Source organism: Artemia sp. Qi Xiang Cuo, chromosome 13 (genome assembly GCF_049724085.1).
Source record: "Artemia sp. Qi Xiang Cuo chromosome 13, ASM4972408v1, whole genome shotgun sequence".
NCBI classification, from domain to species: Eukaryota; Metazoa; Arthropoda; class Branchiopoda; order Anostraca; family Artemiidae; genus Artemia; species Artemia sp. Qi Xiang Cuo.
The window spans coordinates 8,419,224-8,432,499 of NC_142806.1; the positions used below are offsets into that span (position 1 = coordinate 8,419,224).

Here is a 13,276-nt window from a genome sequence, read left to right on the forward strand (position 1 = left end):
CTACTGTTAGAAAATTTGATACCCACCCCCTAATTAAATTATTATCAATTGGATACATTCTAAATTCCTCTTTTCTTTTTTTATAGTTTTATTTTAAAAATCAGTTTTTCTTCTTTATAGAATTGTTTTCTTTCTCTTGAAAAAGGCTAAAGGGGAATAATAAAATTTAGATTTTTTTTGGGGGGGGGGGTGAGGGGTCTGGAAAGGTGAAGCCGAAACATTCGGATTTATTTCTATTACTTAATGTTTTCTTGTTGTTGTTTTTTTCGTTATTTTTTCTGCTGCTTTATTTACATTAAACCTTTAGATTCTTAATTATCCATCATTGTATGATAGTGTGAATACTATCGCTTCTATATACTTTTTACTAGTGACCTAGTAGCAATTCTCTGAACAGCTACGTCAGTATTGTCACAAAAATGATTTCTGCAAATTAAATTTGTTTTATTGTCAAAAAAAGTATTCCTGTAAATTAAATTTGTTTTATTGTCACAAAAATGATTTCTGCAAATTAAATTTCTTTTGTGGTCACAAAAATTATTCCTGCAAATTAAATTTGTTCTATTGTCACAAAAATGATTTCTGCAAATTAAATTTCTTTTATGGTCACAAAAATTATTCCTGCAAATTAAATTTGTTTTATTGTCACAAAAATGATTTCTGCAAATTAAATTTTTTTTATTGACAGAAAAATGGTGCCTGCAAATTAAATTTGTTTTAGTTACACAAAAATGATTTCTGCAAATTAAATTTCTTTTATTGTCACAAAAATGATTTCTGTAAATTAAATTTATTTTATTATCACAAGCATGATTTCTGCAAATTAAATTTGTTTGCATAATTTAGGAAACGGAAAATCTGGAAACTGAGTTTGTTTCTCTGCAAATATGTGTCTATTACAGTTTTAACTGTGCTGAAACGTTGGGTCTGATGCTTGAGCCCTGTGTATTGCAGCAGTGAAATAAAACGTTGAAACTTTTTACAAAAAGTCCTGAGGATTCAATACTCCGACGAATTCTCAAATGCTGATGCGTCATCGCTGCTGTAACATCCAGCCCACAGCCACGATTGTCAAACAGAGAAGTTTGTGTCGACTTGACCAGGTCACGAGAAGACCCAATGACCGCATCATCAAGCAAGTGCTTCTTTGTCAGTTTGGTGCAAAAGTCCTGGGGGTCAATTGAAGAATTTTCGGGCAACTGTCAAAAACGACCTCAATACCATTGATGGATTTTGAAATTTTGGCAAAAAGTTTTTGAGCTGCTGGTTCTGGTTTTCTGAAGAGCTGGTGCAAGATCGCGACAAATGAGAGACAGTCATGTGCAGTCTTCTAGATGCCGGGTTAGGGGTTCACGTCTGGTCTAACAAGTAAGTTCTGAAACGTATAAGTTCTGATACTCGAGTCCCGTGTGTGGAAACAGTGACGTTAAACTCTGAAACTCGATGCCTTAGGCTTCAGCCCTGTAAGTGGCAACTGTGACAACAAATGCTGAGGCTTGACATCTTATGATTTAGCCCTTTGCGTTGCCATAGTGACATCAGACGCTGAAATTTGATGTCTGATGTTTGAGCTCCGTGTGTTGCAGCAGTGACGCAAACACGTTTCGATTTGCCAAAGCTTATCTTTTATTCTGAAAATTTAAGGGTTTCTGGAATATCAATAATTGTCAGTATTTTGTATGCTCAATATTGAAAATCATTATACACTATTTTAAGATGGGCTTTATCTCCTCTATAACAAACCAAAATCAACAGCAAAAACTCAACTCAATCTCCTTTACGAAAATAAACATACGACTGAATTAATTCCTTTCGATGATGAATTCGCATGTCTTGAGAGATATTAAGTAGCACAAGGCACCGTTCCCATTCACCATATATTTTCCAATCCAACTGGAGAAAGCAAATAAAATAGTATATGGTCATAGGTTTCAGAAAATCTTGGGGCCCAGGGTCTATTTAGTCTGAAGATCACAATAGTTTGAAGCAACATTTGTAAATATTCCTGGACTGTTAAAGCGATATTTAAGAGTTCGTTTTAGTCCCATTTGGGACTCGACTTTCTATAATTTTATCATATTTTTAATATGAATTTGGCAACGACTCAAAAGTTCTTAAATTATTTTTTATCTCTTCTAAAAGCATGCTCTTAAAATTAAATCATTTTCCTTTTACTCCAGTCAGAAGTGCCAAGTGGGGGGGGGGGGGTAATTCCCCTCATAAACTTTTTGCTCCCCACCTGACCTAGGAGACAGCGGTATTACAACACTTTATTGACAAAGAAAAATAAAAAAAAAATGCCCTCTCCCAATATATTTTATAAAATCCTTTTTTTTATCTTCATTAAAAACAAATTGAAAAATCTCTAACCCTCCCTTACATTTGTGTGAATTGGTGCCTCTGACTCCGTTTTTTGGCAAAAAATAAGGTAGCTGTTTGGCACCAGGGCGATGCTCAGTTTGAATTGAGAAAAGGCTAATTAATTTTAGGGTTGTTTTCTAGGGTTATTTTAGCTTTAAAAAGTCAGCCTTATAGGATACAACTGCTATTATACCACCTTGGAAGCTGATAATTCTTTTTTCACCTTCTATCTTCACTCAGTAATTAAGAGGAACTTTTGTATTATAGAACATTGTAACTTTGGAATAATAAAACACTGTGGTACGTTTTCTTTTATTTCGTTAGAAATAAATTGAAAAAAAATACTGACTTTTCCTTGCGTTTAGGTGAATTGGCACCCCTGACTCTGGTTTTTGGTCGATAATTTTTTTTCACCTTCTATCTGCACTGCACACAATCTGTAAAAGCAACTTTTGTTCTAGGAAATTGTTCTAGGAATTGGAAGAAAAAATATTGTGCTAGACGATAAGCATATATTCTATGCTGAATTAGTTAGAAAGGTGGATTTATTCTTTTCAATAAATAAATTTATTTTACGAAACAAATACAGAATAATTCATTTCAGAAGCAATCTTTATTCTCTTTTAAAAAAAAACTCCCTATTATTGCCTTGTGTGTCACGAGTTCTGTATTCCTGAAACAACGAGGATAAGTACCATTGGTACGTTGAATGACGTTACTCAACACTTTTCATTCCCATCATAAATGAAATCCTGATTTTGGTATCGACTGAGATAAGAGCTGTCGCTGAATCATTGAAAATTGAGTTTATTCTTCAATAGCAATACAGCAATAGTGTATTGTCAGTAGTGTATTAGTCAATAATATTGTTAATGGTGTATTTGTCAATAGTTGTAATAGTGTATTGAATAGTGCAGTATTTTCAATAGTGTGCGACAACATACCTTTTAACCTTTAGGGAAACTCGCCTAAATATCGTGAGGAAGAAATTTGAATCAAACCGTTGAAATTCTGGTTCGGAATAATTTACTATTATCGTGTATATTCTTCTTGATTCATTCATAAATTAAATTGTTATCTGATAATGTATTATCCATGATTAAAATGATTACTAATAATATAATTAAAAGAATAGTCGTATTTAAAGTACATTATTTTCTATTGAAATCTTGAGTGTTTAATTTCTTTTTCTTCCTCATGTGGCGGTGGCCTTACTGGAGTGCACTTAATTAAATGTTAGGTTAGATTATTGGCTTTCTGCCAATATAACCTTGATTTTGTTTACTCCTCTCAGCATTAAATATTCATTGTGAAATCTCAAATTATATACCCTTGTTTAAGATACAAAGCACATTTCATAACCGAAAGTAGTGGATTACATTTTGGTTTCTGGAGCTTGGGAGCCTTTGTCTTGAAAGCCAGTTTCCACAGTATTATGCACTTTCATATAGACACCCAGCTTACCCCCCTCGACAAGCCGGAAGGGGTGTTGATTTACAAAAACTTAGGGGGAGGGGACAGTCAACTTTCAAATCTAGGGGCAGTTTTTTTTTCTTTTTCTTTTTTCAATGAAAATATTAAAAATAAAGTCTTTTCAATGAAAATACCCTAAAAGTTATTCTTCAAAATCTAAGAGGAACATAGAGTGCCATTGCCTCTCTGTCTTTCCATCGAAGCGCTTAAGAAAGTAATCTTCTTATTCTCTTTGGTTCAACGGTGTAGCCTAACTTCGTAACTTTTTGCATTAATATAATTTGTGAAAATTTTATGCTATTGAAATGTTATATCTCCATTAACAATTTATTTCAGTCGATACTTTGGCTTATGCTGCGTGGAAACTAAGTGGCTTCCCAGCCAACCGTGTCATTGGGTCGGGCACTAATTTGGATTCTTCGCGTTTTCGATTTCTGTTGTCACAGCGGTTGAAGGTGGTGCCATCTATATGTCATGGCTGGATAATTGGTGAACATGGTGACTCTAGCAGTGAGTACTGAATTTACCTTTTACCTAGCTTTACCTAACTTACCTAGCTTTTACCATTTTGATGTATTTCTATAAAAAAAAAAACACATAAAATGAAAGTAATTGATGATTACTAAAATAATGGTGGAATAATTCGTGAAAGGGAGTGGAATAAAACCCTGGCAATAAATATAGTGGACCTTAATGTGATAGTATATAACAGTATAGTATAGTGCAGTCTATTTGGCAAAAACAACAGGGCCATGGCCACAAAAAAGAGAACAACATACAAATACAATTAAAAGACTTAATTTAGCCTTTTGAACAAAACGATTAAAACAAGAAAAAACACCATTCAAAAACGCTAAAACAAACAAACACAAGTCATCAAATAACACCCTCACGGTGGGTTATCCCCATACGAATAAACCGCGCCAGATTCCTAATTCAAATAAAAGGCCCCGTTTCCCTACAATTTTTCCCCCCACATCTCTTCCCCCTCCAAATCCACTCCAAAAATTTCCTTTCTCAAGACCCTTAACTCTTGACACTTCTCCAGAAAATGCAATAAATTTTTCACTCCCTCTCTACACATCGGACAAGTGTAAGAACCACTCTTCATTCTAACCCTTTCCAAATATCTTCTTCTTCCTCCAACTGGAATAAAATTGCCTCTACAAGAAATTACCCATTAATATCATCTCTAAACAGCCCAACTCTCAAATATACCATCTTTCCCTATGTCCCTTTTACCCTAATATACAAACCAAGGTCAGACGTTCTGATCTAGCACCCCCTCTTCTGAATTTCCTCATAAACTAAAATTGAATATACCTGTTTAGACACCTACCCAACTTCCCTACCCCCATTCCATTCACCCGACATTCCACACGAATCCGAAATTGCCTTAATGTACCCCATCCAGGAACATCTCCTTCCGTTTATAAGAAACTCCGCAAATGATTCCATTGCTAATCAATGCTTTTCCATACTTACACCTCTTTCCCAATACTTCACCATTTTTAATAGCCTCCTACTTCTTAACAACAAAATTCCTAAATCATCTTTAATAGCTAAGCTATTAATTTTATCACTTAAACCTAGCTACTACTACAACTAACAACTCACTGCAGCACCAAGCCGCCTGAGGCCAACACAGCTACACACGCTCCTTCTCCATCCCAATCTATTCAAAGCCCCTCTCTTTACACTCTCCCAGGAAGATCCCATTTCCTTTAAATCCTTTTTTATGATATCCTTCCACCCCAACTGCGGATGACCTACTTTCCGTTTAGCCCTAGGCGGTTGGCCGAAAAGGACAATACTTGGCAACCTGTCATCCTTCATCCCCAGAACGTGCCCTAGCCGTCTCAACCTTTCTCTCATTATAGCCCTAGAAAGCGGGATTGAAACGCATTTTCGTACAGCCTGCTGTTTGAAATACGGTCAGTGAGCCGGCTACCCAGAACAATCCGTAGGCAGTTTCTAGTATATCTTCATCCGCTTTTCAGAGTACCCATGCTTCAGAGCCATATTTTCCCACTGCCATCACTTAAACCTAGCATCCTTCTATAATTGTTCAATTGTAACCTTTCAAATATAATACCCTTATCAATCCCCCAAACTTCTGTTCCACACTCCATTACCGACCTTATCTTAGTCTTAAACATCCGCTTCTATAGCTTAATATCTCCAAGACCTACTCACTTGAAGGGAACCATTGAATCATTCCTACTACCCTATTTCCCCTTTTGTCAATTAATTCTATATGCTTGCCCCACTTACCCTCCTTCATTAACCTACACCCAAGGTAGATAAACTCATCCACAATATGTAAATTGTCCATTCCAAACCTAAACTCCTCTTTCTTGCCCTTTTCCGTTACCCCAGAAACCAAAACCGCTGATTTACTAACATTATAACAAGATTATATAGCCATACATATGTAGCCCTAATAATGTATTTAGCCCTAATAATGCCCTAAGATTATATAGCCCTAATAATGTATTTCTTCGTAACATCAATGTGGTCATACCTTCTAGCTCCTATTTTAAACCGGTAATCTTCGCAGTTTGCATTTTATCTCCGTCCAGACATGGACAAGGTTCAAACACTGACCGTGTTTGGTTGAGAGTGTAGTTTCGTCAAATTTTATTAGAAACGGTTTTAAAACTGGTTAAAAATGGAAGGAAACATGATAATCTGGTTAATAGAAATATAATTCTATTGTTTTGGTATTTTCTTTTAGTTTTCAGATATTCTTTGAGCTTAATATGGGACTACCAAGGGGTGGGGAGTGCATTTGAGGATGAACTGACTATTATATATTTTGAAAGAGTATACAAAAAGGAATCGAGTAGTATATTCACCTTGTCTCTATCAGTTGTGAAATTTCGTATATATTGCTGTAAGTGTGAAGTGTCTAGGGGCCTAGAGCCGTAAGTGTAAAGTAACTGTTTTTCTCGTAGATATCACTCTAAAATGCTCAAAAGCCTTTGTAGGTTCTTTACTGAGTCAACCAACAGGACAAAGTCATAGAGCTAAAAGACGCATCAAATTACGCTGTACTGGTGCCTGGTAGACTGGCACCAGGCACCAGTGGCGGATCCAGGATTATTTTTAGGGGGAAACGCAAAATAGGTTGATCCGATTTTTTTGGGGGGGGAGGCGCAAAATAGGTTGATCCGATAAACTTGCGTTAGGAGCAAGTTTTATTAACGCAAACTTGAGTTAATTAAGTAAATTACACTACTTTAGACTGCGCTAGGCGGGCGCGCGACCCCCTCGCCCCCCCCCCCCCTGGATCTGCCACTGCCAGGCACCAGGTACACTGGTGCCTGGTTTTTCTAAAACTTTTCCACTCTATCATTCAGATACAGTGAAAACAATCTCATAGAAACTGTTCAGGATTACTTAGCTTCAAGTCTACTTACCATAACTCTAGAGAGATTTTTCCCAGCCCTTACTACCGTTTTAACTACCTATTTAATATGAACTCTAGAGAGATAACTCTAGAGATAACTCATAATTCTAGAGAGATTTTTTCCAGCCCTTACTACCGTTTTAACTACCTATTTAATATGAACTAATAATTCTCCAAAATGTTCGGAAGGTGTAAATCCTCCTAACATAACGCGGATCTAAGAACTAAAAACGCAGTTCATAATCTAAATATTTTATATGCGGCTTATAGACTTATGATGCATTTCCAAAATGAGCCGCATAGTCATTTGGGTAGCCCTAGATACTTGCTAAACCTTATTATAGACGGGTATTATATAGCATTAGCTGGATGGTGTTATCTATAGGCCTTAGACTTTGTATCCTAAAGCTGTCTAGGCAATTTTTCCTATCATAAGTTTTTTTTGGGGAGGGGGAGAGGATTTCACATTTTCTTTTTGTAAAAAATGTGAGAAAAGTACATTCTTTGGTTAAATATTCTGAGTGGGATCCTTGAGAAGGGGAACTCGTTCCTACAAATTAGGCTGTCCCTCCGTGTAGACATGACCTGAATCTTCTCTTCTGAGAAATCTAGACGAAAATTAGAATTTTTATAAAGTGTGGAGTCGAAAATGCATTTGTAACTGTTTCATGTGCTGCAGTTTTCTGCAGTTTTTTTTTAATTTAGGTATTTCTGATAATTTTTATCCATTTTCGATTAATATCTTAATTCAGTTTTGCATGCTCAATTCAGAAATTTAGTTAGGCTTTCTCTACTGCCCTTATTTATTAAAGTAATAGGGATACTAAAAATTAAATCTGAACTTGGTTAAGTGGAAACTTACACAACCACATGTGTCTTGAAAAATTACGCAATTTTTAATGGGGATAATTATGGATAATTATGGTTATGAAAATCAGTCGGGAAAATCCTCAAAAGATTCATATGCAATATACCTTACCAATAATCAGGGGTGAACCTCCAGCATTTTTATTGGGGTGGGGGCAAGAGGGGTTCATATCCGGATATTCAAGTGGCATGGGCTGTATCATATTTTTTTTTTAGATTATTGGAGGAGGGGAAACTGCCCCCCGGGAACGCAATTTTCAATGAGGAAGATCATCGTGTGCAGTTACGTAGTTTTACGCCTCGCGGGTGCCAAATTTGAAAATAAAAAATGTGTATAAAAAGTCGGCAGAAAATAAGTGAAAAATATATCATCATGGAGCTCTAGACACTGTAACTTTCCTGATTGTTCTATCAACAAACGAACATGGCTATAAATCTAATCTATAGTAATTTATTTGAATCCTCTATACAAGCATGAAATGTACTTAGAGGAGTACAAAGATACAGAAAATTAACGGAAAATTAAAGCGCAATAAAGAAAAAAGCTCACAATAAAATAACATCTCAGCTACTTAGACAACACAGTTAAGTTGAAAGTTGACAATATATTCTCGACGCTTACGGAACCTGTCCACAAGCTGGTCGATTTTTGAAGAAATGTCAAAAACACCATATCTACTCGAAATGTCCTGATTGTGAGTCCAAATTGGCAACTGCTGAAGATATTTGCAGGAGTGGAAGCTATGCATTAATATGGACATTATTAAAACTATTAGAAGCTAAACACTTCAAATTATTAGTTAATTGGATATTATTGACAACGTCAGCATCAGCATTATTCACAATGTAATATCAGCAGAATCATACTTCATATTAACAAATATATTATCCAAAAGTGATTCCGAGCACAAAGTTACTCGACTGCATATATTAACTGTCGGTCTTAAACCATAACCCAACATAACATTTAAAAAATCTCGAACTCTCGGGTTTACACTTACTGAAAATAGATCAAGAATAAAGTCTCCACGAACAAAGCATGGGCGATTTGAACCTGACAACTTATCCATTTGCTGCTCCAACGGCAAATGGACTTGAATTTGTCAGTTTTTGCTTATGCCAGTCTTTGTATATGCCAGGATGTAAATAAATTATTAAACTAATAAATTCATAAATAAAATTAATAAATTATTAATGATCGTTGATGATATAACTATCAGTTTTTCCGATTAAAAATGTTTAAGGGGGGGAAAAAGTCAGTTAAGGTTACTTCAGTCAACGAATAGTCAGTTACTGGAATTGTATGAGTGAATTGCATGGTAGTGCAATAGTATTGCGTAATGTTGGTTAGTCTCTTCAGTAGCAATGTGCTGTCCATACTCCTCTATGCTAGTGAGTGCTGGAAAATGAATCCGCAGCTTTAAAAGAGAATTCTTACAATTGAAAATAAGTGCCCGAGGAGAATTTTAAACTTAAGTTGGCAACAGAGAATCAGTAATGTATAATCCGGAATAGAACGGGACAGCCTCTCATTACTGCTGTTCTGAGGAAGAAGAGGTGGTCATATTTAGGCCATGTACTCTGCATGAAAGAAGGCTGCCTTCCCTGGACAGCATACAACTGGAAACCAGGCTGCAGAAGAAGACTAAGTCGTCCAAAGAACACTATGCAGCAAACTTCTGATTGAGATCTGAGGACAGCTGAGACCTCATTAATACCTGAATGGGAAGATGTCACAGCTGCAGCATTGCTTTGGGACAAGTGGAGAGGCTTTGTCTATTTCCAGCTTTCAATAGACTTAAGCCCATTTGGAGAAGCAGCAAATATTCATTGCAACTGAAGCTACATCTCTTCAGTAGCAATGTGCTGTCCATACTCCTCTATGCTAGTGAGTGCTGGAAAATGAATTAGCAGCTCGAAAAGAGAATTGTTGCATTTGAAAATATGTGCCAGAGGAGAATTTTAAACTTAAGTTGGCAACGGAGAATCAGTAACTTTGAAATCCGGAATAAAACGGGACAGCCTCTCATTACTGCTGTTCTAAGGAAGAAGGGGTGGACATATTTAGGATCGTACTCTGCATGAAGGAAGGCCGCCTTCCTTGGACAGTCTACAACTGGAAACCAGGTGGCAAAAGAAGATGAGGTCATCCAAAGAACACTTTGTGGCGAAATTTTGACCAAGAGGACGGCTGAGACCTCGTTAATACCTGAATGGGAAGATGTCACCGCTGCAGCTTTGCTTGGGGACGAGTGGAGACGCTTCATCGACGCCCTATGCGCCACCAGTGGCTCAGGAGGAACTAAGTTTTAAGCAAGTTAAGTAATGTTGGTTGCTGGTTGTGCGTTATCATGCAAACTACAGGTGCTACTTCAGCACATTCCTCATTACAGTACTAAGCCACCTGATACCAACACACCTCCACAAGCTCGGCCTCCAACCAACTCTGTTCAGAGCTCCCTTCCATTTTCCATTTGACCCATCCCATCCCATTTAAGGATTTTCAACATTTCGTTACGCCAAACATTTTGCCTACAAAAGAATCTTTTTAGGAAGACCAATTAGACAATCAAATCCTGTTACATTTGTATGAATAAATATATTCTATTCTTCTATATACAGAGCCCACAAAACTTATGCAGACACAAAATCACATTTTGATTATTTATTTGACCTTATCTTGAAAAGTTCTGTTAGGAGCACACATTTGGACATGAAACACCAAATGTGTCATTTCAGATATTTAGACGGACTTACAAAAGAAATTATCTCAGCTCATAACTTATGTCTGCCCCATTTACAATGATCGTCTTAATTCTGATATTTTGTATTTTCAATAAAATCACAATTGGCACTCCAACTCTGCTGATGCCATGCCTGAAAAGCAATTAGCATTTAAAAAAGCCCAATAAGATTTTACTTATTGGCATCCTCGTCCCATTGCCCCCCCCCCCCCAAGATTTTGCTCTAGTTCCGCCCCTGGGAAAATAGGACTACATTCAGAATTCAGCATGCAAAAATGTGTTTGGAAAAGATTCAAAGCAGATAAGCCAATTTTATATAGCAGTTAAGCCAGTATTAACTTCATTTTAATTTGTCGACCTTGAAGCAGTACTTGCTGCTTTAATTTTTTGTGTTTTTATTATATTTGTTTTTCTGTTTTGATCCTTGTTTTGTGTCTTCTCTTTTTGTGTCATGACATGCTCATGTTAGCTCCAGCTACTGTAGTGAATAAATATATTCTATTCTTCTATATACAGAGCCCACAAAACTTATGCAGACACAAAATCACATTTTGATTATTTATTTGACCTTATCTTGAAAAGTTCTATTAGGAGCACACATTTGGACATGAAACACCAAATGTGTCATTTCAGATATTTAGACGGACTTACAAAAGAAATTATCTCAGCTCATAACTTATGTCTGCCCCATTTACAATGAACGTCTTAATTTTGATATTTTGTATTTTCAATAAAATCACAATTGGCACTCCAACTCTGCTGATGCCATGCCTGAAAAGCAATTAGCATTTAAAAAAGCCCAACATAAAATAAATTCTCGAGTGTATGTTTGAATTGCAATTCATTATTGTTTTGTTTTTTTTTTACATTTGTCTTTTCACCGTTGATTGAGATTGATTAAAAAAAACTTTCCGAAATAGAAATTTTTCAAAGGAAATAAAGGGTCATGTTAATTTTAAGACCAGCAGAAACAAATTCCTATAATAATTCAAACTCAAAACGACCAGAAATTACTATTAAAGAAAACCCAAAACCAACGGAAATTAAATAAAGAATCATAGGAAACAAACATACAACAGGTACTAATTGAATAAAACTTAAAATGAATATTCAAACGAAACTTAAAACAAACAAAAAATACTACTAGTAATAGTTTGGCAACTGCCCCCTTTGCCCTCCACTACCTGGAAAATGTTAAAGCCTACTGCATCATTTGCATCATTTTGCCCTTGGAAAGAACTAATAAAATGAAACTTAGTTTTTGATATATAATTATATTAAATGCTGAAGGCTCAGCAATTCAAGATTTTATTTCACTGTAATTTTTATTTTCAATGCTGTAATTATAAAAGAAAATATTTGTAATGTAATTCGGTTTCAGTAAAGTGCAAATGACGCAATAGGATTTAGGTACCATCTAAATAGGCTTTAGATAAACTTTACTGATGCCATGCCCGGAAATTAATAGGGATTTAAGAAAGCCCAACGAAAAATAAATTCCCAAATGAAAGTTAGAATTGCCATTCAATATGTTTTTTTTTTATTAACTTGCCTTTTCACAGTTGATTGAGAACGGGTCTTTATTCTAATGTGTTTTATTAGAGTTTGTGTTTGAATGTTTCCCTGTGGACTTTGATCTGTATTTTTTTTTCTATCCTCAATCCTGCTTTGAGGACGGTTGAGTTAAGATCTTGACTGAAATATTTGTATTTTTCTCTCATTTTTTCACTGGCTGGCATTTTCCTAGTTTTTTCCCTTAATTTTTTTTCCTTTCTCATGCTCTGTCAGTGTGGTCTTGTAAATTTCTTGCGGATCGCAAAATATTGTTTTCCCATCCCACAAAAAAAACTGAAACTGCTCGGGGGGAGGGGGAGGAAAGTACACAGAATGCTGCCAGAAATTTATATTTGAACCACATAATCTAGTTCATTAAACAACAACATACTTTGAATTAGCTATGCATACTAAGATTGTAGCCATCGTTTGATTTTCAGTTCCAATCTGGTCCGATGCCAATTTAGCTGGTGTAAAGCTCCGTGACGTTGATTCTCGTGTTGGAACAAAAAAGGACGTAGAAAATTGGTCCCAACTGCATAAAGAAGTGATTGGCAGTGCCCAAGAGATTATCAAGCTCAAGGGCTACACCTCCTGGGGTATTGGTCTTAGTGTGGCTGCACTCACTAGAGCTATTCTGGAGAATAGCCAATCCAGCTATGCTGTTTCCACACTTGTACAGGTACTGGATTTCCATATCTTTAAACTAAGGGTATAAGGAACTGTTAAAATACAGAACTCTAGTTCTTCCCTGCAGTGGTGTCAATAGGGGTTGGGGGCTATTGACTGCCCAGCAGCAATTGAGGGAGAGGTATTGGCCCCGGTAGATTATGGAAAATACCGTTTTGTGTTATTATCAGTGAAA

The 13,276-nt window shown here is 36.1% G+C and overlaps 1 protein-coding gene across 1 annotated transcript in view; it reads left to right on the forward strand.

Annotated features, from left to right (window-relative positions):
* LOC148944903 (L-lactate dehydrogenase-like) overlaps nt 1–13,276 on the forward strand; it is a 54,734-nt gene that overhangs the window by 34,611 nt on the left and 6,847 nt on the right. The window contains exons 5-6 of the mRNA XM_089099362.1: nt 4,171–4,344; nt 12,852–13,093. Coding sequence (XP_088955488.1) covers nt 4,171–4,344; nt 12,852–13,093 — 416 coding nt within the window. The remainder of the gene's footprint in view (nt 1–4,170; nt 4,345–12,851; nt 13,094–13,276) is intronic.